This window comes from Chiloscyllium punctatum, chromosome 48 (genome assembly GCF_047496795.1).
Source record: "Chiloscyllium punctatum isolate Juve2018m chromosome 48, sChiPun1.3, whole genome shotgun sequence".
Lineage (NCBI taxonomy): Eukaryota > Metazoa > Chordata > Chondrichthyes > Orectolobiformes > Hemiscylliidae > Chiloscyllium > Chiloscyllium punctatum.
In genome coordinates, this window is record NC_092786.1 from 39,794,884 (window position 1) to 39,821,406 (window position 26,523).

General features: G+C 38.0%; 1 protein-coding gene across 1 annotated transcript in view; it reads right to left on the reverse strand.

Annotated features, from left to right (window-relative positions):
- aldh1a2 (aldehyde dehydrogenase 1 family, member A2) overlaps positions 1-26,523 on the reverse strand; it is a 73,375-nt gene that overhangs the window by 35,995 nt on the left and 10,857 nt on the right. The window contains 4 exon segments of the mRNA XM_072565014.1: positions 7,378-7,439; positions 7,441-7,505; positions 8,969-9,109; positions 11,568-11,672. Coding sequence (XP_072421115.1) covers positions 7,378-7,439; positions 7,441-7,505; positions 8,969-9,109; positions 11,568-11,672 — 373 coding nt within the window.

The following is a 26,523-nucleotide window of genomic DNA, read 5'->3' on the forward strand; positions in this document are numbered from 1 at the left end:
CTCCCCGTGTCTGCGTGGGTTTCCTCTGGGTGCTCCGGTTTCCTCCCACAATCCAAAAATGTGCAGGTTAGGTGAATTGGCCATGCTAAATTGCCCGTAGTGTTAGGTGAAGGGGTAAATGTAGGGGAATGGGTCTGGGTGGGTTGTGCTTCGGCAGGCCGGTGTGGACTTGTTTGGCCAAAGGGCCTGTTTCCACACTGTAAGTAATCTAATCTAATCTAATCTAATCTGACTACAGCTGGTCATCCAGGTCAGTATCCAGTTCCTGTTTTCTCCCAATAGCCTTTGATTGCTTCAGCCCTAAGAACTACATTCAATGCTTTGACCTCAACCTTTTGCTGTGGCAGCGATTTCCACAGCCTCATCCCTTTCTTGATGATGAAATTTCCCCTCATTATGGGCCCAATTGCCTATCCCCGTATCAACTGTGACCACTAGTTTTCAATTTCCCACTCATCAGGGATATCCTTCCTCTATTTATTCTGTCTACTCCCATTAGAATTTTATAGGTTCTTATGAAAGCACGCACCCCCCCCCTTACATTTTGAAACTCCAATGAATGTAATCCGAATTAATTCTATCTCTCTTCATGTGTCTGTCCTGTCACTACAAGAATCAGTCTGGTAAAATTTTGTTGCACAACCTCCAAATCAAGAACATCCTTGCCCAGTTAAGGGGACCAAAACTGAACACAAAACTCCAAATCTGGTCTCAGCACAATTGCAGCAAGGTATGCCTGCTCCTGTACTAAAACACGCTATTTGCCTTCCGTACCTCCTGCTGCACCTACAAACTTACTTTTAGCAATTAAGTTACAAGGGCATCCAGGTCTTGTTAAACATCCCGTTTTCCCAGTCTAAATTAGGACTGTGATGAAGAGAAATCTCTTCACTCAAGTGGTTGTGAATGTTTCAAGTTCTTCACCCTAGAAGGTCATGGGTGCTCCATCACTGAACATGCTTAAGGCTGAGGTAGACAGATATTTGGTCTCTCAGGGAATCAAGTGTTGATTGTGGCATCCTAATTGATATGCTAGGGTTATAATGAGTAAGCAGTAAAGTGAAATTGAAGCTGAAGATCAGTCATGATCAGAATGAAAGAAAGAAAAAACTCAATGGGTTTTAAGCTTGACTCTTGAACCTATTTCTTAACTTTTTATGTTATTTTCTCAAGAATATTACCTTCACAAAAAAAGATATATTCCATGAATGGTGGATACTGATCTAGCCTTGTTCAAAGAGTGTATTACAGCCAAACCTATAACTTGAATATATCAATGGAAAGGTGTAAAACAAACATTTCAACATTTATTCTTCAACATAAATTCAAATTATGAGTCAACCCAGCTGCTTGACACTGGGCCAAGTCCAAAATCAGTCTGAAGTGGAATTGTAAATATCTTGTCATTTTCTTAAGATTTAGATGCAATTATTGGAAGATGTGTCATTAGGAACTTTTTTAAAATAGGGGATTGACAGGCAGAGTTAATACCATGGAGTCCAACATCGGCTAAAGGACAACTCCACGATAAAAATAGCCAAGTTCCACGCCAGTCAACACCCACAGTCAAATTATTGCCAGTCAGTTATACTTGGTGGAAGAATGTGGTGAAATGTATGCATTTTTCCAATTTCCAGAGTGTTTATATTCTGTAAATAGTAAGCAGTCAGTGATGTACATGAGGGAATTATTTTTGTGCGATGATTCAAGAGGTGATCTTTCACTTGGTTCAGCAATGCTCAGTTTAAAGGTTGAAAATATCTACAAATGCATTAAACTTCCTTTTCACAATTCTTCAAAAAGTATTTATTTGGTTGTAAAGCACATTGGGGCATTCTGAGTTCATGAAAGGTGCCATATAAACACAAGTTATTTCTTTTTGTCTCCAATATGGAAGCTTGTATTTCTATGATAGATTACTGGATTGGCAGGTGTAGTATTCCTTGTCTCTGTTTAACCCAGGGTGCTTTCACTAATTGTGGCATCCTAGCTGATATGCTAGCTGAAATAGTTTAAGATCCTTCTAATACATTCTTTAAATTTGGATTCTGGAAACTGATTCCTGGTATTCACATCGTTAGATCCATTATCTGCAGTTTTATGGCAAACTCATAAACCCTCTGTACAACCCAAAGATTCAAAGTAAGACCCTCCAGTGTGTCGACTCAGCTGCTGAATGGGTAAACTCACAGGACAGCATGAGGCCCATTCTAATTCTTTCTGAAATGCTCATTTCTTTGCATTTCAATACAGATGCACAGAATCTCAGAATTAATCCAATGCAGCAGAAGGCCATTTGGTCCACTGTGCCCACATTAGCTGTACAAATGAGCATCATTACCTAGCGCTCATCTCCTATTTTCTCTCCACACCCTTGCACGTTATTTCAATAGTGAAAATATAATGCCACATTTTAATGGACTGGCTTTTGATAATCATTAGTGGCAACATTTCCAAGATTTGCATTTACAAAGTGCTGTGAAGGGTGAATGCTTATGTTTTATTTGTCTTAAAGGTTTTTTTTCTTTCACAGTTTATGAACCGATAAAGAGAAGCAACTATATTAAAGGCACAGAGTGACAGTCTATTTTTCATTCTCATTGGAAATAACTAATGTGCATGTCTCCTGTCTGGGAGGGATCAGTAGGAGTCCATTTGAATGAGGTCTGCACATTTGACACCAACCTGAAGGTGCCTAAAGGAATTTTTTTTTAACATTGGGACCTCCCTGTGATGTTCCACACTTGGATCTCTACCACACCTGAACCTCTCTGCAAGTGCTTAAAATGCACGAACACTTGTCATTTGAGAACACAGAACATGTCAAGATCAAGCTGTTCCAGTGGCTAGTTGGATACAAATAAATACATTGAATGCTGCCTTCAAGAAGGACAGGATTCCTGCTGAGACATACAAATTAATGGAAAAACAAAGGTAGAAACTATTTACATGAAGAGTTACCAGCTGAACTAATTCTAAAAATAATTCTAGCATGGGTGGTGTTGCACTAATTAGAACATTTCCAAAATATGTTTGAATTTTTAATGCCTCACTGACTTGTCAGCCAATCTAGAATCATAACTAATTAGGATTACACTAAATCTATGTTTCAATCTACAACAGCAATATTTTACATACCAAACGCTCATCATAATTGAGCCATAGCATCGGTTTAAGACAACTTTTAAAAATCCTTTATTTTATTGTCTATTTTAAATGTTATTGGAAAAAGTGATTCCAGAAAAGTCAATGAATCCAAGAGAGTAAAGGAGCTGAATTGACACAATTGCTGAAACACTCTTGATATTATCTATTAATCTTAGTTCAACTTCCTTACACTATTGGGATAAGCATCTCGTTTTGGCCAATTTCTTTCATGCTGTCATCAGGCTCAGATTATTTAAACAAATTCTGTTTTTTGAAACAACAGAAATAGAAATAAAATGAAAGGATGTTAAAGTTCAGCAGAATTTGTTTCAACTGTGGGACTTTATAATGGAGTTCTGATGGTACATCTTCCCCTTTAAGCATTTCAATAAACAAATCCCATTCTCATGCCCAGAATGTCAGGACTAGCAGGAAAACAGCACAGTTGTAAGGTATAAATCACAGCTTTGGAAAGGGCTGTCGAAACACCAGAGGGAAAACTGACATCCCAAAGGCATTTCAGAATCGAACCGAAATCCAACAATGATTTCGTTTCCAGTTTGTTGTAAATACTTTAGAAAGAACAACTGACAAGACATCAGACGTTTTGAGTAATTTTCATAGTGGGATGGTTTGAGGGTTAAAGAATTCCTGGCACATGAAAATCTCCAATAAAATTACAACAGAGAGTTTCTTGAAAATAACAGAGCAGCATTTTAAGAAAATGACTCATTTTTAAGCAGAAGACATTGTGTTTCATTATCAAAGAGGCAAGAATTTAAGATGAGATGTACTTGAAAATTATTATCTTAAACCCTCTTTAAACTACCTACCAATTGCAAACATTTCTTGGACATCATAATTATTTCATTTGGACAGATTGTTAAATGATTTATCACTGATTATAATTCAGCCTACTCTAGGCTACACAGACGTCTGAACTGGCTTCACAGTGTTACTACCCCAGACTGACAGATTCACTGCATGTGCATTTTACAAAGTATAACTCTGTCTCCCCTCCCACTCGTCAAAACAGCATAAACTGGGAAGACATCTGGGCCTTGACTCTGTCATCATTTATACCAGTTCTTTAATGTCTTTCCACCATATACACCCACTCTGGAAGCCAGAACTCATTAGCTCTAACCCTGCAATTCACTGTGATTAAACATTTAATCAAGTGGTGTTTTTAAAAGAAGTTTCCACTATAAAGGAAATCTATCAAAAAAAATCTCTGCTAAACTACTGCTCTCAAAGGAATTAAATTAAGAAACCCGAGAAGCTCTTTTGACTCTAATGTGTGTGCATCGTCCCATAGTAACTGACTTTCAAGAGCTAATACAATAATATTTGAAGAATACAATCCTGCTATGGATTGTTTTTTCTCTTTGGAACTTAAAGGGACGTGAAAATAGAGAGTGACAATGACAAATGGGTGACAGGACATTAACAATCCCCAATTTTGTTTTCTGTCAGTAATTGTATAGCCTCGACTTGAGAGAATTCAAGTGGTGGTGATCAGGTGGGAACTGTCTCATTCATCACTAAGTTAGATATGACTAGATTGTTTTAACACCTTACACAAAACTCAGTGTTCTAGTGGTCATTTGACCCAAACTGATGTTTTTGAAAGTTGCTGGTTCTATTCAGATAACTAAGCACTGAACAGCATTAAAAATTCTTCAATAACTAATGCAGAGACCAGTAACACATACTTGTGTTGAACATACCTTAATTTTCGTTCAAAACACAGATTTTAGAAGGTGTACCACACTACAGAGACTGGCAGGACCACACCAGTTGGGACGTTAATCTGTACAATCACTGGCACTTCGCAAATAGGAGCTGGAGTAGGCCATTCTCTAAAGTCATTCACAATAACCACCGACTGCATTGGTGGAAGTCTGACAAAGAGTTACTAACCATCTCAGCTAAGATTAATATATTGCATGGGGAATGCAAGAAAGGAAAATTATCTGCAAATGGGAGCATCTCAAGGGATGAGTGGAGCTGTGAGCTGTAACTCTGACTTCTAACCTTGGTATCTACATTCCAACAGAGTGAAGACCCAGGATAGAAGTTTGTTTTCTTTTGTCCATTATCAGGATATTGAATAAATTGAGTTTTGGATCAGTTTGGAAAATCTTATGAAACTATCACTATGTGGACAGGAATTGATAAAGGTTGCTGTAGCTAATCACAGTTGGCAGGGATGCTGATCTAGAGTCAGGATTATGTCATATTAAAAGTATATACTTAGTTTTCTTGGTTCTCCATAATTACTGAACTGAATGAATTTCAAAGTAAAGGTTGGACCAAGCAATATTTCCAAGATTCTGTTTGCACAAGATGGCAATTACATCAGCTATCCATATAAATCGAACTTGTGCTGAAGTTATACTGCAATGAGACCAATTCTTATAGAATATGAGAAAGACGAAAGTTATACCACAAAGTTATGCTCCTGGGGAGCTTTGTTTTACTGTTAAGAGAAGCAGAGTTTGATTTCATGTATTAAGAAACTCAATACTGAGCTTTATATAGTGCTCAGAAAAGTCAGCAGTGACCCCTAAGTCATGCAGTTACATTGATAATAAATCTGAAAACTGCTTTCGATTAGTGTGAAACTCTCTGTATATCTAGGTGTTAATCACTGGGTTGGTCTGAAAAGTAAACTGTATCTGACATTTTTTGGAAATAGTATGATTTGTAATAATCAGATCTCCATGGTTAGAGTTTACTGCCAGTTTCCTGTCAATTTGAAATGATTTCAGATGTGTATCAAAGCAAAAGGGCAAGTATAAACCAGCAATCACATCCTGATCTAAGCCCAACCATCAGCACCACCAGTTGCTTCATCGATAGCCTTCACTCCATCATAAGATCAGAAGTGAGAATGTACACAATGATCAGTTCCTTCACAGCTCCTCATGTACGGACTCAGTCTGTGCGTACATGCAGCAAGATCTAGACAGAATTGAGCTGATTGATGGCACACAAGTGCCTGCAATGACCATTTCAAACAAGACAGAATCTAACTAGTTTCTCTCTCTGCACAGCTCCTGTTGAACCTGCTGGGTTTTTGCAGCATTTCTGCTTTTGTTTCCAATTTCCAGCATCCATAGCTCTGCCTTTTGACTTAACCATTTCACCTTGACAATGAGAATGCCATTGTTGAAACTTATGCATCAATATCGAAGGCTGGGAATTGTGCAGCAAATAATTCAACTACTTCTCTGCAGTGCCTGTCCACCAGCCTCAAGACACAAGTCAGGGTGAGAAGGAGTAATCTGTTTGCGAGGACATATGCAGCTCCAGGACAAAACAGCCATCTTGATTGGAGACCAAACTAATATGTTTAACTTCCACTCCCTTCACACTGATACACAATGTCACAGTGTGCACCATCTAGAAATGCACTGAACAATTCAATAAGCTTCCTCCAACTGTACCTTTCAACACATGATGTCTACCACCAGGAAAGAAAAGGACAGCAAATGCAGAAACTGCCACATCTAAATTCCCCTCCAAGTTACACACACCTGACCTAGAATGTTTTGTCAATTCTTTACTGTTGCTGGATCGAAACCCTAGAACTCTCTCCCCAACATTGTTGTAAACATACCTAAGACAGAGATAAATTGTAGTTAAGCAGCCAGCTCATCCTCTGAAGGGCAATTAAGGATGGACTACAAATGCTGGTCTTGCCACAATGCTCACATCCCATCAATGACTATTAAAAAAAAAAAAGCTTAACTATACATCTAAGTGCCCTGAAAGCAAGCACTAACACAAGCCTTTAGACTTACCAGCTGCAGAATGAAAATTCCACTTCAAAAAATCCATGACAGTATGATTGTTGTCTACTGACTGAACATCATACTCACCACATAACAAATTTTGTGACTCTTAGTTCATATACATCCTAAGATTTTTAAATAACCTTGTGACCAGATTTAGAGTGTCAATAGTAAATGCTATTTAGTGTAAGCTACAATATCTAAATCAGGCATATGTAACAAATATCATCAAAAAGTACAGAAGCTCTGTTGAATCTGAAACAAGGCACCTGATGGTTAACTCTTGTGAGAGATTGTTAAAACAAAAGTCAAGTTAAGCACAGAAACAGCTTATTCATTAAGTCTCATTTCAGCTTTAGTTTTGGTATTCCCTGCTTGAATTCCTGGCCAAACAGAAACACCAATGGGTCCCTTTCCTTTGTCAACTTACCAACTGGAATTGTCTTGCCATGAATCTTGTCAGTCCAACCAGCAAAGTATCTGAGGGTTTTATGACTCCTGTAGGTCAACATAATATGCCTGGAGAAATGGCTTTCCACTGTCTAGAGATTCAAGTGTCTGCAAAGAACATAATGCAATTCAATGAGATGATAAATCAAGCTGGGGATAGAAAGTGAGATTACAGCATGCCTTGCTCAATATTCGTTATTTGAAGGTACCTATCAGTCTCTCTTGGTGTATGGACTGCATCCAACTGGACACCAACCATATCATTCATGACTGATGAAGTGATGAGTGTGTTAATGTGATTAGGATCATAAAATGGATTATTCATATTTCCCATGGATGTCTGACATTTAGGTGTTTCACTTCCTCCAATGGGACATCGGTTAATGCATTTTCGTCTGCTTTAAATAGTGCATAAGGGAATCTACCTAAACACATTGCCAGGAGAAATTTAGCCCCCTAATGCGTTCATAACAGGTGCATTGTTATTTGAAGGGAAAGACAAACAATTTATTAAGTTGGGGGAATAAGCAAAAGATGAACCCCCTCAACATGGAAAGGAATACAGGCCATCTACTAGGAAACATTGGAGAATTGGAAGTAAAGACAAGCAATGATGAACTGTTTAGCTTGTGTTTTAAAGGAATTAAAAGAGAAGTTTATTTTCAGAGATAACAAACATTTCTAATCTGTTTTTCTCTATTACATGAAATTGTATGACTCTGTTTTAATGTTTCTGCTCTAAGGGTATGTTTTGTTCGGTTAATGTTTTCTGGGTATTTCTTTTTAAGGTAGCTATTCACAAATTACAGTCACTGAACTCCAGGGGTCAGTAGAAACTTTCCAGGGGTGTGGGGATCAAAACCATCATGTGTAAGTACAAGAAGCAGGAACAGAAATGCAGTCACCACAATATGTATAGCAGAGTGGGTTGGCTGCCTCACTAGGGGGGGGGGGGGGGGGGGGGGGGGGGAGGGGTTTGGACTGTACATGAAGGAGCACTTGAAAACATCATAAAGTAAATACCAAGCTTCTGAAAAGCTTTAGAGAAATACTCTTCACATGTAGCTCTTTTGTTTGAATATTATAGAACCAAAATCTTTAGATGGGGATCCATGGTTATTTACTCATTTGAAGAGGAATCCTTCAAACAATATTGTGGAGGTTTGAAAATCCATGTTTTTGGTTACATTTCCTGAAGTATATGTTCTTAAGATGTATATTCTTAGGATATGCATTTTAGAGTATATTCTCCTATGGTAGATATTTTTATGGTTATGTTTCTAGGTTATTTGTAGTGAAAATATATATTTAGGGTCCATGTTTTAGGGATATATTTTCTAAAGGTATGTGTTTAAGTTTTATGTTTCTAATGTTTGGCTTCCTCAGATTTCTGTTTTGTTATTTTTGGCTACACTTTATTTTTGCTGTTATTTTGTTTATCTTTTGTTTAACCATTTTATCTGTCCTTCTGTTAACGGTGGGTGGGAATAAAATGTCCTCTTTGCTAGTTCTGCAGTTTGTTGATCGTGTAATTCAAAGCCTGATACTGCAAGATGTGACTGGTTGCTCACAGCAAGATGCGCTCGGTCTCGTTCCACCAGATCTGCCAGCTTGTCGATCAGCCGACCCCTCTCTGAAGCATCCATCCGCCTCCACACAGAGCCCGGGGAAAAGGCAATCCGAGCAGCTTGTACTGCCTTGTCCACATCAGCCTGTAGAATCAGTGTACAGAAAAAGAAACAATTAATGTTACAGTAAGAAACAATCTTCAATTTTAACACAAAACATTTTTCTTATACATTAAGTGACTTATGCTTGTATACATTGTGAGTACTAAAACTCATCACATACTATTACATATAAGATGCTTAAAAGTTATGCACTATTGAGCTTAAACATTTCTGAATGTGGAGCTGACAATGGCACAGCAATGCTAAAGAAAACTGAGCCATTGTGCTCAGTTGGACAACTGTAAGTCACCATAGTCTTACCAGACGATAGGGTTGCTCTCTCATGAGTGAGAGACAACTGGTGGTGGTTTAACCTGAAGATTCCCACGCCTCAATGTATTTCCTTTATCAATTAACGAAATGAATAGAGTAAGAAACAAACCAGATGACAGAAAGGGTAATAGAGTTAATGTAGATTCAAAATGAGAAATAAAAAGAGAAAGGAAACCTTTATAACCCTGCGTGGGTTTCCTCCGGGTGCTCTGGTTTCCTCCCACAATCCAAAATAAAATGTGCAGGTTAGGTGAATTGGCCATGCTAAATTGCCCATAGTGTTAGGTGAAGGGGTAAATGTAGGGGAATGGGTCTGGGTGGGTTGCACTTCAGCGGGTCAGTGTGGACTTGTTGGGCCAAAGGGTCTGTTTCCACACTGTAAATAATCTAATCTAATCTAATCAAACAAGCACAAAATGAGAAAATTGTAACCCAGTTGTGTTTGTGAATTGTTGTATTTTGTCCTTGAGAAGTTAATGAGTGAATGAATGAGTAGCAGGATAACTATGCAAATTGTATAAACATTCTTGATGCATGAAGTATAAAATGAGAAACCCTGTCCATCACGATCAGGATCAGTGGGGCACCCAGGGGCAAGTCATTACACTGCATTCATCGGAACACAGAAATTGCTAATACAATTATGATGGAATTGTTGACTGATCATGGCAATCAATCTTTATCAATTAATCTACAACAGACATAGAAATGACAGAAGAAAAATCCCAGTGGTGGAGAGAGTTGGGAACCATAGGTCCTAAATCATTGCTTTCCTCCCACGCATGCTACATTTACTAGGTCATGTCTCATATTACACATACGCTGCATCCCAACATTTTTTCCTCAAAGAAATCTATCTTATTTGCACTCAAGTGTCAAAACAGCTTTGCATCCAAAAAGATCATTACTCTCCTACACTGACAGAAATGACAAAAAAATACTGCCAAAGCAGATAGTTATAGAGTCATAGAGTCATACAGCATGGAAACAGACCCTTCAGTCCAATTAGTCCATGCATGACCATATTCCCAAACTAAGCTAGTTCCACTTGCCTGTGTTTTGCCCATATTGTTCCAAACCTTTCCTATTCATATACAAATCAAAGGTCTTGATTTTTTAAAAAAATTCTCCAAGAACAATTCACTAATTGCTGGTCTGAGACTTCACAGCTTCACTATTCCCTTTTTGAACCTTTATGTTCCAATGTAACATAATGACTTTAGAAGGGCCCTTATGACATATGTCAGCAATTGTATATGGCTGCAGCAAGAGTAATAGGCACTAAAAATGGAAATGTATTTTAATGGGGGTGCTATTGGTGAATTTTCAATTTTTTTCTCAGTTTCATTAAGGATAATATGGAGTGGCATAAATTGCCCCATCAATTAGTGGCAAATCTGAATTCTTCTCATATGGATGAATTAAAGTTGACAGATAACAAAAATGAAAAGTGAGTAATAAAGAGAGAAGAAGAAAGAATGGGCTAAGAGTGAGAGAATAAAGTAAGAAAGTATTTATTATTGAGCAAATAGAAAGCAATAAAATTGTAACCCAGTTGTGTTTGTGAATGTTGTATTTTGTCGTTGAGAAGTTAATGAGTGAATGAATGAGTAGCAGGATAACTATGTAAATTATATAAACATTCTTGATGCATGAAGTATAAAATGAGAAACCCTGTCCATCACGATCAGTATCAGTGGGGCACCCAGGGGCAAGCTGTTACAGTGCTTTCATTGAAACATAGACATTATTGAACACTAATAAAAATGTGGGTCTATCTAATTCACCTTCCATTCTGTCAGTTGCATAATACAATGACGATGGAATGACCATAGCAAACCATATCTATCAATCTTGGTGAGATTCTTCTATACCATAAAATGGTCAATATTTCTACAGCCCTGAATGGTGAGCATTGTTCCTTTACCAACAATTTCCCAGTATTTTATAGCTCATATGTGTGCAAAGTAACTATGCATTAGGCCTTTTGAAACACGTTGTGTGTATAGATTGTGGACAAAATTACTCCTCAATTCCTATTGTACTGAATACTGATGAAATGATTTTATGCATATATTGGACACATCAAACTAAGGGAAATTACAATGGGAATGATTTGATCTTTATCTGAGAAACAAATGTTGACATTATCACCAGAGCATTTTACCTTGTCAGCTTCTTGAACATCACAGATTTTCTCTCCTGTTGAAGGGTTGGAGGTGGAGAATGTTTTCCCACTCACTGAATGATGCCACTCATTGTTAATGAAAAGCTGATGAGATAAGAAAGCATGGAACTCCATAAAGAATCATGTAATCTAAAAAGAGTTGGACAGCCGTATGTAAAAGATCAATGTGTACACTGCAGCTCATGCTATTCATCAAGTTGTAACTCTTAAGGAAATCATATATAATAAAGTATTGAAGGCGTTCATTCAGTCATTCATGGCTTTTTGCAATATCAATTATGTCCCACTTCTCTGCTTATCTCCCAGAGGCCTACAAAATGTTCCTCTTCAAGTTTTCTTGTTTCAAAAGTTATTTTTGAATCTGGTTCCACTATACTTCCAGGCAGTGTATTCCAGATCACAACAACTTGCTGTGTAAAAATGTTTTCCTCATGTCTTCTGGTTCTTTTACAAATTACCTTAAATCAGTTCCGTCTGTTTAACGACCTCCTGCCACTGAAAACAGTTTCTCCTTAATTAAGCCTTTTTCAAAATCTTGAAAACTACCTCCCATTAATCTTGTCTACTCGAAGGAGAACATCCCCACTTTCTGTAGCCTTTCTGTAATTATAGTCCATCATCTCAGTACCATTCTAGTAAAATTCTGAAGGCTCCAATACCCTCAAGTGCAAAATGCTTAGAATTGCTTCAGATGGGGCTTCACCAGTGTATTATAAAGTTTAGCATAATTTCTTTGCATTTCTATTCTATCCCCCTATTTGCAGAGTTAAGGATCCTGTATGCCTATTCTTAGTTTGATTACTGTCCTGCCACCTTCAAAGACTTTTGTATATATTTCCAGGTCTCTCTTCACAATGATTCATTTCACACATCTCTGTATTACATTTTGTTTGCCATCCATCTGCCCATTTCACCCACCTAAATCCTCCCCAAGCTTATTACTACTGCTTTGCTTTGAAATGACAGTTGCAAGTTCTGTATCCTTTGAAATAGTTTAAAATGTTGCTCCAAATGCTTACTTCTGGGTCTTTAATGTATTTCAAAAAATGATTGACCTAATGTCAGTCTCTTACCAATACCACCATATACTTCAATTCAGACTGATAAATGACCACATTTCTCTGCTTTATTAGTTTTTTTTTTAAAAAGCCCTTTTTCTCCCTTTAATTTCAGGCACTTTAATTTTACTGACAAGTCTAATAAGTGACATTTTACCAAACTTTTGAAAATCCATATACACATCCACCGCAATACTCCCATAATCCCTCTCCATTACTTCAACAGAGAACTCAAACAAGTCCATCAAACCACAAATTTGCATTGGCTTTCTTAAACCATATTTTTCCAAGTGCCAATTAATTTTGTCCAGGATTAATGTCTCAGAAGTTCTGCTTCACGGACATTAGGCTGACTGGTCTATAATTGCAGAGTTTGTTTCTGTCCTTTGAATGTGATGCAACATTTGCTACGTCCCAGTTACCACACAGTCTGTTACGCTTTACACACACACAAACACACACTTTAAAGGAAGTTTACATATTTTCTATAACTGAGTAAATGCAACAGGAGTCTGGCAATGTGGTCTGCATCCGCAGTCTTTCTCCAACTATCCAGAGTTTTGCACACCATACTGCGTGTGGAAGGAGCATTGATTTATGGGAGACCCTCCCATCTTCTCTCCAACTGTCTCATCGACTGTAACTTGTGTCCCACTGACTCCTGTAGTCGCTTAGATACAGGGAAGGGTCTGGGTGATGTTTACATCTGCGCCTCCAAACCGATGGCTCTGTACTGATTTGAAGCGTTCCCATCGTATTTAATCGTCTGTTGTTTTATAACCGCTCCTATATTTTACCGTACTCCTACATTAAAGGCGCTACATAAATAGAAGTTAAGCTTCCACAAAGATCGCCACGTTGTAAATTAACATTTCTCAATCGGTTTAAAACCGAAACAGGTGGTTTAAAGACAAATACCGTCCTGCAGAGATTCCCCTTGCAGTTAAACAACTTATAGACCATTCATTTAACCAATGGCTCTCGCTTTGAACATCGCCAGCCATGGGAAGTTTTGGTGATTGCCAACGCGAGAGACAGGAATGTGGTCCAGCGATCGTGTGTACAGTTCTCAGCGAGTGTGTGCTCTGGTTTTTACTTCTCCAATTTATCGAAGGCATTACAACCCGCCCCAATGCACTCTGTTTGAGTCTGTTCAGGAACAATATTTATGGTCCCCTCCCGTGCCTCACAGACGCATGTTTACCAGTCCCTAAATATTTAGATCATTGAATACTGATTTATTGAAGTCAACCAGAGCAGATACGTAAATGTAATCTGTCCGCGAGACAGGGATTAGTCGCTTCCAAGGAGATCTGAGAGAAAAGAGAGCAGCTCTCTGGAACTGCCTCATGAATGAATCCTTGCAGCTGACACACAAACACTTGGCAGTTTCACAAAAGCGACATAACTCACTGGTGAAGGCGGAAGCTTATTCACGCTCAGCTGGTACCTCCACTCGCCAGCTTGGTCAACGAAGATGGAGCGACCCCTGAAAACAAACCTGTCTCCTCAGCGAACCCCCTCCTGTATCAATGATTGGGGACACAACACAGTAGGGTCAGGCAGCATCTGTGCAGAGAAATCAGAGTGAAGGTTTCGGGTCCGGTGACGCTGCATTCAGAACCGAGGAAGGGTAACCGGACGCGACACATTCACTCCGATTTCTCTGCACAGATGCTCCCAGACCTGCTGAGCTTTCCCGGCAACTTCTGTTTCTGATTTGCAGCATTCGCGGTTATTTCGGGGCATTTTTTTAAAAAAAAAACAATATTAGTGTCAGTGTCACAGTGATTCATAATTCCACAATGACAGTTGGTGAGTTTTAAATTTAATGCCAGTCGAATGACCATGTAACAGTCCACTTTTTAAAAAGGAAAATCACCGATGTCCTTTACTTAGGAAAGGCAATCTGTGTCCTTACCCCATCTCATGTGACTCCAGATTTCACAGCAGCGTTGCCCACCACGGTCGATTAAAGCAAACACTGGCTTTGCAAGTAACGCCTGTATCCAATGTGAGAATTATAAAAGATGTTTTGTTTTTTTATGTTTTCATCCAATTTATCAATTAATAATGGGTACATTTTGGGAAGTGATTTTGTGCATTTTTCCAAAGACCTTTTTTCTTGTTTGTCAGATTGAATCAGTTAATTGGGAATGAACTCAGCTAAACGGTAATTCACGTCAAGGTAATGGATGGTGAAGGGAGGTCCCATTCTTAAGGGAGCAAGGTACCCAAAACATTAATCGTACTCTAACCTTTACCAACTGCAGCTTCAAGCAAATCCGATGCTATATTCTATTTATCTAACCTATACATTGATGGAAAACCTTACAATTTTTGGAAGTAAGCAAAATATTCGTGTTTTGTTCGGGTCTGTAAAACTCCCCAGCCATTTAACTTGGATATTTACTCAACATTTTGAAACAAGTGATCATTCAATTTCACTCAACTGCAGCAACTGGCCGTTTTAATGTGTATCAGGGACAGAGACCCGGTCTCTTAGTTAATCAGAACCAGTGGAGTAGAATGTTACAGGCGGTACTTTTTACCGAGAAAATTGACTGCAGTGTTCACGTTGCCATACAGGATTTTCAGACATTTCTGAAGTAGCAGTTTGGTGAGAAAGTGGGAAAAGCCTCAGAGTTTATCCTGTTGAAATATGTTTAATCCCGTTTGGGACGAGCTGGTCAAAGTATTCATGACGTCGATATGAAGAATGTAACAGTGATTGTCTTGCCTTCTCGGTTCTGCTTTCATTTTTTACTTTGTATTTTATGAAGTGTGGGACTGGGTGTTAGGGGCGATGTACGAGTCTGCCTTTCAGAAAGGCGTGTGAAAACGGAGCAGTAGGTGTTAACACTTCATTAAGGGCAATTGCATGTTGGGCTGTTTTAAACAGTTTCGTGTCACCACCATAATAATTTAAACTCGTTTCCATTGGCCATGGCTCGATCCTTCAGTGCTCATTGTGTAACTTAGAGTTGTAGACCATGTACATCTACGGCACAAACGTACCTCAAGCACCACTTAATCTTAGAGCACCAGAACATGTGTTTTACAGTGGAAAGGTATAAACTGTACAGTTGAGCTTTGAAATGGACTGGAATGCTTCCAGGATTCACCCCAGGACTTGCTGAATTACTTGATCTAATCTCACACACTAAGGATCAGTCTGAAGATCCAGGGAAGCCAAATACCTCCGTCCTACAAAACTCCATCTTGTCCCAGCCCCTGCTCTCCCACCCCCCAATCTTGTCCCAGACCCTGCTGTCCCACTCCCTCCATCTTGTCCCAGCCCCTGCTCTCCCACCCCCCAATCTTGTCCCAGACCCTGCTGTCCCACTCCCTCCATCTTGTCCCAGACCCTGCTATTCCAACCCCTCCATCTTATCCCAGACTCTGCTCTCCCACCCCCCTCCATCTTGTCCCAGACCCTGCTCTCCTGACCCCCTCCATCTTGTCCCAGACTCTGCTCTCCCGACCCCCTCCATCTTGTCCCAGACCCTGCTCTCCTGACCCCCTCATCTCGTCCCAGACCCTGCTCTCCCGACCCTCTCCTATTCCAGATCCTGCTGTTCGAACCCCCAGCAATGTCCCAGACACATTCACCCCCAATCTTATCCCAGAGACCCCATCCATCTTGATCTGGACACTACCTTTTCCATCTTTTTCCAGGCACAGTCCAATCAGTCCATTCTATTCCCTCATTCAGTAAGATCATGGTTGACCTGGACCTTCATTTCATCAACCCACATTGATAGGAGCATTGGCCAAAATCTTGATTAAAGTAGTAAACAATGTTAAATTTATAGTGTCGAGGGTCAGGAGCCAAAATTGGTCAGCAAGGAGACGGGTGACAAATGAGGAAGAACTAGTATTGTATGGGGCAGGGCCACAGGAGGCAAATTTTGTCCCAAGTACATATTAGGGAAGCATCATTCAACACACTTATTAGTTCATATCTGATGCAATTCTCTGTATTACATAATGAAATAAGTAGTAATATTTACTTATGCTTATATGCGAAAGATTTACCAAGATGTTGCCAGGAATGGAGAGCTTGAGTTATAAAAATAGGCTGGATAGGCTGCGACTTTTTTCTCTGGAGCATGGGAGGTTGAGAGGACAACCTTATGGCTTCACTTGGAGGTCGCCACTGATGATGTTACCTAGCCAGGTAATGAAACGTCTGGATATCAAACCTACAGCTCAGTGAGCAAACCTACACCCTTATGGAGATTTATAAAATTGTGAGGTGCACAGATAAGTTGAATAGCAAAGGTCTATTGTCTAAGGTGGGGCAGTTCAAAACCAGCGGACATATTTTTAAGGTGAGGAGAAGAAAGATTTAAAAAGAACATGAGAGGCAACCTTTTTACACAGAGACTGATTAGTGTGTGGAATGAACTGCGAGAGCAAGTGATGGATACAGGTACAGTTACAATGTTTAAAAGACATAGGAATAAGTACATGAATAAGGAAGTTTGGAAGAATATGGGCCAAATGCAGGTGGGTGGGACTCGTTTAGTATGGGAACATGATCAGCAGGGACTAGTTGGACTGAAGGGTCTGTTTCCATGCTGTATGACTAGATGAGCTGGATTCAACAGAATCTTACCTTCTGAAATGGCACACACTAATGGTGAAACAAAAACAGAAAATTTAAGTGCACATGTAAAGTTTCAGTTAAAACTATATTTCTGAACACTTAACATATAATCAGCAACACTAGCTTTCTAATAATATTTTCTGGTTTGAGGTGGCATTGATAAATCATTCAAGCTGAGATGTTTTGGTTGATTTTGCTATCTCCACACTATAATTCATTCCAGTTTTGTAACACATTCCAGGCTTACAGTATCACATACATTCAAAAGCTCATGGAGAATTACAAACAGAAATAAAAATATAGCATCACAATAACAAAATGACTGATGACTGAACAAAGTAGTTTCAACAAATTCAATAAAACCTCCAAGATTATATAAATACCCTCTGACTTTTTTATGGATTAAAATGCATCAAAAATAAATGGTAAAATGTGACCAACACCTCTACGTGAGTTAAATTGAATATTTATATCCTTGTAACTAGTGACTTAAGACATTTACTGTATTGGCCATAACAATTATTTTTATTGAGCCTCTGGGAATTATAGACACTATGTTCAACAGTAATTACTTCAAAACGGTCTCACTTTGAACGAATGTAATTTCAGCTCTACTTTTAAATATCATAAGTTTGTTTTTTGTAAATTGCATTGCAGGCAGTGAAAGCTTCAAAATTATAGATTGCAGCAGGTGATTAACTGCCATAATCTTACTTTTGGGTTTCAGAAGATGTCAATAAAAGGCAGAATTTGCTCTGATAGTTTGTGATGTAATCTGGCCTCCAACTCAATTATAACTTTGATTCACTCCCACCTTCATAATACCATATTCCATTTTTCTAACAGAACTGCCAGGGACAGATTTTCAACCATGATCTGTTGTATGTTTCTGCCACTCGTAGAATAAGACTTAGGATTCATTGGAAGGGTTTATGATATCTCTTAGATTAGATTCCAAATGTAGGGTCAGTTAGTTCAGTTGGTTAAACAGCTAACATATGGTTTGGATAAACAGCACAGGGTTCAGTTGTCAATCTACCCCTAGACTGAGAGTCTCAGGTTCAAGTCCCACCTGATCCTGAGGTGTGTAATAAGATCTTTCAACAGGTTGATTAGAAAATAGGTGAAATCTGATAGACTAATTACTTGTCACCTTTGAGGCCTTTCTTGTGGCACAGTGGTAGTGTCTCTACCTCTGAGCCTGGATGCCTGGCTTTAAATCACACTGGCTCCAGAGCTGTGTGTAATAGCACAGCTGAATAGGTTGATATGGAAATATCTCAATTCGCATTCTGGTTGGGGATTTACAGCTTACCTGTGTTAAAACAGTCACACCACTTTGTCAATGTGCAGCAAGTTGTTATTCAGGATCTACCCTCAGGCAGAGTGAGAAGGAATATTTAGATTTCCAATGTGTTTAATTTAGTACAACAAACTCTTCACATATCTTGGATGATTAAATGCTTCTAAATGATGTTGAGGCCCTAAGGAGTTGTTGCTTGAAGTGCTGTAATGTGTAACAGCAGTGTCTTTTCATCTCTGCGTCCTGATATAGTTCAGGCATATTAATGCACATCTCCTATAAATGCCAGTTAGGTATGGATTTAGTTTGGGTACCCTTTATATATGAGAACTGAACACTAACTGTCCATAATTCAACACAGATTAATACCTGATCTAGCAATCAAGCTAGAACATGATTGCAGTTGGAGAAAGAAAAAGTTGCACTATTGTAGAAGGGGTGACTTTTCTTAAGTAGGAGTTAAAGGTACACTGACAGACAAAGCAATGGGATTTTCACTCCACATTCGGCCGTAATATTTTTGTCATTAAATTAACTGACCTGGAAAAGTTGAATCATTTGTTAAAACACCTTGAGAACAACTTTCCTTCAAAGATAATAACCCGAACTTTGTAATTTTCTTTTGTTAATTGAACAACTATATGTCCTCGATCTCAAGCAGGGGAACGTGGAGGGGGCGAATAGCTGGTTAGTGGGTATAGTTATAGCAAGGATGTGCCACAGATGTGCCATCAGGTAGGGCTGATGACTGAATTTAACACAAATTATATTATATTATGCCATTATTTGATTTGATTAGCTTCACAGTTGTTTATGTTTGGTTTAGGGGTGTCAAAATGTCTGAAAATCTTTCACCCCCTGTTTAGTCATTGGCTGTGCCATCTCTTATTTCAGTGATAGAAGGTGAATGAATGATCCATTTCCAGTATATGATCACTGTCTTACTTCACCAGCTCACTCTTATAAGCAATCAGTACAGGCATTGTTAGGGAATTAGCATGAGCAATGCTGCTAAACATTATGCTCTTACAGCAAACTCCTCTGTCTGCAATTTTATTGGAGGCACTGAACCTTTAAACTAACTAGATTAATGTCTTTGTTCAAATAATAGATAGAGGAATTAGTGATAAGAGTGTTTGCATGATAACATTGCTTACAGTAATTCTCAGACAATTATTTTATTGTTCCAGTTTTGGTGAAGGGATCCAACTATAATGTATTTTTCTTCCCAATGCCAACTAACACACTGTCTATTCCTGTTTTATTCTGCTCAGGCTTCCTGTAAGCAATGATTTCTGTTAATTACACATGCACATAGTATTTTATAGCCCAGAAAATAGGGCATTTAGCCCACTAGGTCTACACTGGTGTTCATGCTGCACAAAAACTTCATCTCATCTTGCTTCATCTCCAATATATCATTCTATTTCTTTCTTCCTTAAAGACTCATCTAGCTTCCCTTAAATAGAACAATGCTAGTCACCACAATTACTCCAGACAGTGGAATGTTCCACATTCTCACCAGTCTCTGAGTAAACGGGTTTCTTCTGAATTCTTTCTTTATTTACTAGTGACTGACCTGCCTTATATTTATGGCCCTCATGTCAGACATCTCCGACAAGTGGAAACAGCTTCTCTGTGTTAGTCTTATGAAACTGCTACATTAAAGACCTCTATCAGGTCTCTTCTGGAGAAAAATACTCTAATTTGTTCAGCCTTTCTTGATAGTTGTGCTCTGGCGCTACCCATTCCCGTACCCACCTCCAGGCAGCAGTATCAACCACTGAGCCACCATGCCACCCTATGAATGTCCTCTCCAGAAGTTTCAACATCAGATGAGATAAACTGCAGAAAAAGGTCAATCTTAGTTTATTCTATATTTTGGTTTGCTTATCCAACATATATATCATAATCTATCAGCATTATAACCTGTTCACCATTAAGAAGGCCACAAATGATCTGATGGATTTTATCCTAGAAAAGGAAACAAGGAGAAATTGAGTGCTTTCGTTTATTTGAGAATCTAATTTCAGTCAAAAGCTTACAAGTTATTTATTCAATCAGTCAATAGCTGCTGAAGGAGAATCAATATTTATTTTAATTAGGTTAGTCTACTACTTTTCCTTTAATTTTTAAAAAATTGCTCTACGATATATCACAAGAACTGGAGACTTAACCACAAGTGTTTCTCATGGCTGTTGTGGGATGTTTTTGTATTTTCAGCTTCACACATGTTTTGGTACCGGAAGAGTTTTCACATCCCAAATAACAGTTTCCCACATGAGGAATAACTTTAGGTGAATGGAGGATTGAATGAATGGGAATTTCTTCTATTTTAATTGATTTAGTAGCTGGTTGCAACTTCATTCCATAGAAATAATTCCTTTTTCATATGTAGCTTCCTGCTTTGAGAATTTTTGACTCCCATGCTCAGAGAGGCAGGCATCAAATGCTCAGTTATTTTTGAAGCATTAGCAGCTGTTTGGCTTCCAATGTCTTCCAAGTCATGGAATGACACAGTTTTGTAAATATTCCATAACCTCATGCACATTGGGCACCTGCTCCTAGGATAACTCAGGAAATTTCATATCCTGTTCCAACTGAAAAACTTCATTTCCGCCCATTTGGAACATTCAGAACTTGCAATTATCATTGTAATGGAAGTGACATGAGACTGAGAAACACAAGTGTCATTGGAGAGGCACTCAATTTTGTTATATAAATGTGGCACAGATTTAATCATTAAAATTCTGAATAAATGTCATATTGTGACTAATTGTCAATTAATATATGCAAGACACAAATCCTTCTTGTATATATGACTCCAATTATAGTCATTAGTTTGCAATGTATGTGCCATGCAACTGTACATACAAGATCAAATTTTGGACATGCGGAACAGATATTAAACTGGAATTCATAATGAAATAGGAACATCTGTGTCTTACAGTAATTGTGCAATAAAGCTGAAGTCACAAGGCTAATCAAATGCAGTTTGAATTCTTAAGTCATGACTTTTTGGATGACAAAATATAGCATATCACTGCACTATAATCTTAATCATATTTAATTCGTTCCTCAGTAATTAACTTTTTAACATCATTCCATAGACACTAATATAATCAGCATATCTTTAGCATCAAATGAGCACAACAATAGTGGATAGTCAATAATAATCTCTATCATGTTTTGCTTTGGTCTTTAACTCTTAGTAAAATATAAACTATCTAAAGGGATGATGAGAAAATTTGGTACAATGAGTTTGTAAATTCATGACCTTAGCTGATTTTAATAAATAATGTCATTATTTATATTCAAATAGGTGTAAAAGTTACTTTATTCAATCTCATTTTTGAAAACCTCTTACTGGTGGCTTACAGGGTGATTCAAACAAATCACAGAGAATAGACTCACCCCATAACTTCTAAGCGAAGTATGATGAATAAGTGAATCCAAAAGGAGAGAATGAACTATTCAAAAAAACAAAGTGGGAATTGAGATAACTCATCATAAATTAATTCACTAACTCGCCTCCATTCTATCAAAGAATCATCTGAAGATCTCCTGTGGTCGCAATAAATACATTGCAGATAAAATATATTTATAATGAACATGATTTGTACTCAGATAAAATTTAAATAGAAATATAACACAGGACTTTAAACAGAAATGTTTAATGTTTCAACTAGATTATTATCTGTGCCAGTTCTTTTCAGTAAGACACATGTGGCCATTAACTAGGAATCAAAGAGCTATGGATGAGAAATGGTTAGCCCACCCATCAGCCTCACCAAACCTAACTGGGAATAATTAGGTGTGCCTCCTACCTTCCATACAAGTGCTAGCCCCAAACTTAACCAAGCTAACATTCATATTATTTTGCATTATATCTGCAGCAACATTCTTTCCATGCTTTCGTTATCAGAAATCCTCTAAGCAGACTCTTAAAGAAGGCACTATATTGTATGTCAGCCTACTCCATATACATCCCCACAATTTGTGCAGTCATATCCTAATTACAGTTTTGCTGATTTTCTAATTCTGGAGCTGATTCTTCAGTCCTGTTTTACTGGCAAACTTAATATCTTCATATCATTGATACCATTTATTGACTTGAATAGATTAATTCAATGTTTTTTTTGTATTTAATATGAATGATTTACTGAATGAGAAAAAGAGAACAATTTGCATTAAATGTACAGTTCAGTGATTTAAAACTGCAAATGTAGTGCTGGGAAGTAGGATTAGGTCTTCACTGGGTGGTCTCAAGTGTCATAAATTTCTATAGTTCTATGAATATAAATTTCTAAGAGTGATGGATTAGATGAATCAGTTGAACTTTTGATAAAGTTCATTCACTTTTCAGTTAATTTACACTGATCTTGAATCAACAGAGCAGGTACATGTAGAAATATGGGTCAAGATTAGAGTGCTGCTGGAAAAGCACAGCAGGTCAGACAGCATCCGAGGAACAGGAAAATTGATGTTTTGGGCATTCATGATGAAGGACTTTTGCCCGAAATGTCGGTTTTCCTGCTCTTTGGATGCTGTCGATCCTGCTGTGCTTTTCCAACACCTCTCCAATCTTAACTCCAATCTCCAGCATCTACAGTCCTCACTTTTGCCTACACGGAGAAATATGTTCTGTGTCCAAGGATTTTTCTGAGATATCTATCATCAAAATGTATTAATGAGTCCATCAGCACTTTTCTAACATTAACGATATTAAAGTCCAGAAAACAGTTTGGCCTCTTTTTTTAAAACATTAAGTTTCAAATGTCATCTTTTGCAGAGTCTGCAGATACATTGCAGATGATGTGAAGTCAAACTGTGTGAGACTACTCTGGCCTAAGACCTGCTGCATGATACCACATTGACACTAGAGCAGGAACTGCCCTTTCAGCAAATACAACCTATTCCATAAAAATGCTTCCATTATTTCCACCTCACAACTAACTATAGAGGTTTGATCTTGAACTTTTACTCAATGCTCCTATTGCTATTTCCCAATATTCATGTTTACTTCTGACTGGTATGTCATATTGACTTGTTTGAGATTTGTCAATAATGCTTCTTTTTTTGCTCTTGCCTTAATCTTAAATGTAAATAATTCTTTACATTACAGGTAATCACACCTCAAAGCAGTATCTGTACTTAGCACTAAATATATCTGGCTAATTATTAGCTGAACCACTCCAAGTTCTTAATTTTGTGAATTTATGGCTGCACATTGTGTGATTTCCAAGGTGTTCAGTATTATGTGGAAGTTTTAAAGCTGCTTCTTACTAACTTTTCACTTGTGCTTTTTACAGAGAAAGTAAATGCTTATGCCTGATGAGCTATGTCATTAACTACTGCCAAGACAGGCAATGGCCAGTGTTACTCCTCTTTTCCTCTGCATTATTTTAACCTTGTAAAAAACCTCTTTGCCTGCCTTCTGAGGAATAGTACTTGAGCATAGTCCTGAATAGTCGATGTGTTATATTCATTGAGTTTAATACACTTTATAGGGAAATGCTGTAATCTACCTGATAGTTGATTGTTATTGATCTTCCTTTAGAAGAGGCTGAGGTTGCAAGAGGAGGTCACACATCATGTGGTCTGTTTTACTAACTCAATCTTGCATCAACTGACAAATGTTCTATTGACATTATGTTTATGGTACTGGGCGAGATGCATCAGGTTACAGTGCAACTCAGGGAGACAACCTCCTGCTGCTTTGAATGATGTGTGTTGCACACCGACCTTAATCCAATTGTAGCAAGCATATAGTTTAATTCTGGAGAAATGGAGAGCACTACCAAGGTACAAGTGGCTGTCAGGACGTCAGAAGGCCTGGAGGTAGATGGATGACCAGAACTTGTGCAGGAATGGATGCGACACTTTCAGTTTCACCAGGCCCAAATTTTGAAATGTGTGAGTGAACCTGAGACGGTTTAGGTGGACAAGTGCAAGAGTCACTTGTTGTCCAGTTAATTACCAATCCAATTAACTGCTTTCCCTTTCTTTCCATGGGCCATTAACTGCGCAAATATGTTTACACAGAGTGTGAATTCTGCAAGTCTTCAGTTTAAATCTGGATACCTGATAACACATACCAAGTTTACTTTTCCTCTTGGGGGAAGAATTGTTTTGGTCACAATGTTTAACAACACTGTAAATACTCTTGAATGCATTTACCATGCAGTGACAAGTAGTGCCCAGAATAAATCCTTGTGTGATCCCAGATGATCCTGTTCCTGTCTAAACCAGTTTGTACAATTTTCAGTAACTTACATAGTCCCCCCCAAAAAACAAGCATACTGTCTGTAAAGTTATGTTATTATATACCAAGTTAAGAATGAGTTTCCCAAGCCAAGTAATAACATCTCATGTAGTATAGTGCAACCCTCAGTGGAAATCCTGTGATTACCTCCTTTACAAGACTTTTAAAGTCAGGACTGTGATTTACCAATGAGTCATGATAGGTAATAGCAACTGCTGGAAAATATTATCTTTTAATACTATTGTGAAGAACGAGGTAATCTTGATGAGTTTTTATAGTTTCAATGAGTCACAGATGGTTTTTCCCTTTTCTTTGTTGTGGCACAAAACTGCACTATTTGTATCACAGGCCATCAGCAGGAAGTTAAAAAATGCTTCCAATCATTGCTAATAACAGGACACAACTCTTTGTAACCATTACATCAAGGATTATTTCCATACACTCTACATTCTTTGTTACTTCAAAACTTAGTTTAGCCTTTCTCATTATTTTAGATCTTTTAAACATATTTCACCATACTAGCTTTGTGTTTTAAAATTTAAATATGTGCCTGAATGCATACTTAATAAACATTGACATAATCTAATTGACATAAATCAAAGTTTAAATATTATCTAATCACGTTTATTTTAATGAGTAGTTAAACAATTAGCACAGAAGCATTGTTTGACATTGTATCTTTATAGGTATGTTTATTGTAGTTTGAAGGATGCAATTTTCAGAGAAAAGTCACTGGGTCAAAATCCTGGAATTCCCTCCCTAATGGCATTGCGGATCAATGCACAACATGTGAATTACAGCAGTTCAAGAAGGCACCTTCTCAAGGGCAACTAGTAATGGGTAATAAATGCTAGCCAGCCAGCAATACCCACATTCCACAAAATTCATAATTTTAAAATGGCAGGTAAATATTTTAGGGTACAAAATAGTCTGGAGAACTCTGTGAGGAGTTCTGTTGGTTTTAACCAATAAAACACAAACTTGATGATAGATGGTTTGCTAATTTGGATAATTTCATTAAAACTACAAACTGAGTTTCTTGATCTTGGCAAACCAGACTCTGACAGATTTTAAAGGACTCTATACAAATATATATATATTTGTGCCTTCTCCAATCTTCAGTTATGTTGCAATCACCCCTTATGTTTTTTGGGCATTAGTTGTACTATTAGTCTCTATATATTTTAGATATTTAAACGATTTAAGGGTTAACTCTTCTTACCAATCTATATGTTGTCTCCACACCATTTTGCTCTTGACTGCTGCACACTATTTTGTAGTGAAACCACCATCTGGGTGGGTGAAATTTTACCTTGTCTTAAAACGTTAACTGTAAATGGTTGAGCCAAACCTGAAATATGTAGATTTCAGTGTGGAGTCCATAAAAGCTGGCATAATTCTTTTTCCATGAGTATCATAATCTTAGATTGAACCGCAAAGCATTCTTGAGGGATGTGGCTTGCCTCATGAGGTGAAAAAAAAGTAGAGAAGGGAAATCCAGAGCGCATCATCCCTTACCTATCTCTAAATGTTTGCAAAGAAATTGGCAGAACAACATAGTCAAGGCAGGGCAATGGGATTAGCTATGTTGTGATTGCAGAGAACTGCATGGACACAAACGGCCTCTGTCTGCACAGTAACCATTCTGTGTTCTGTGATTCTACATTCTGGATAGGGCTAGCAAGGACACAATCAAA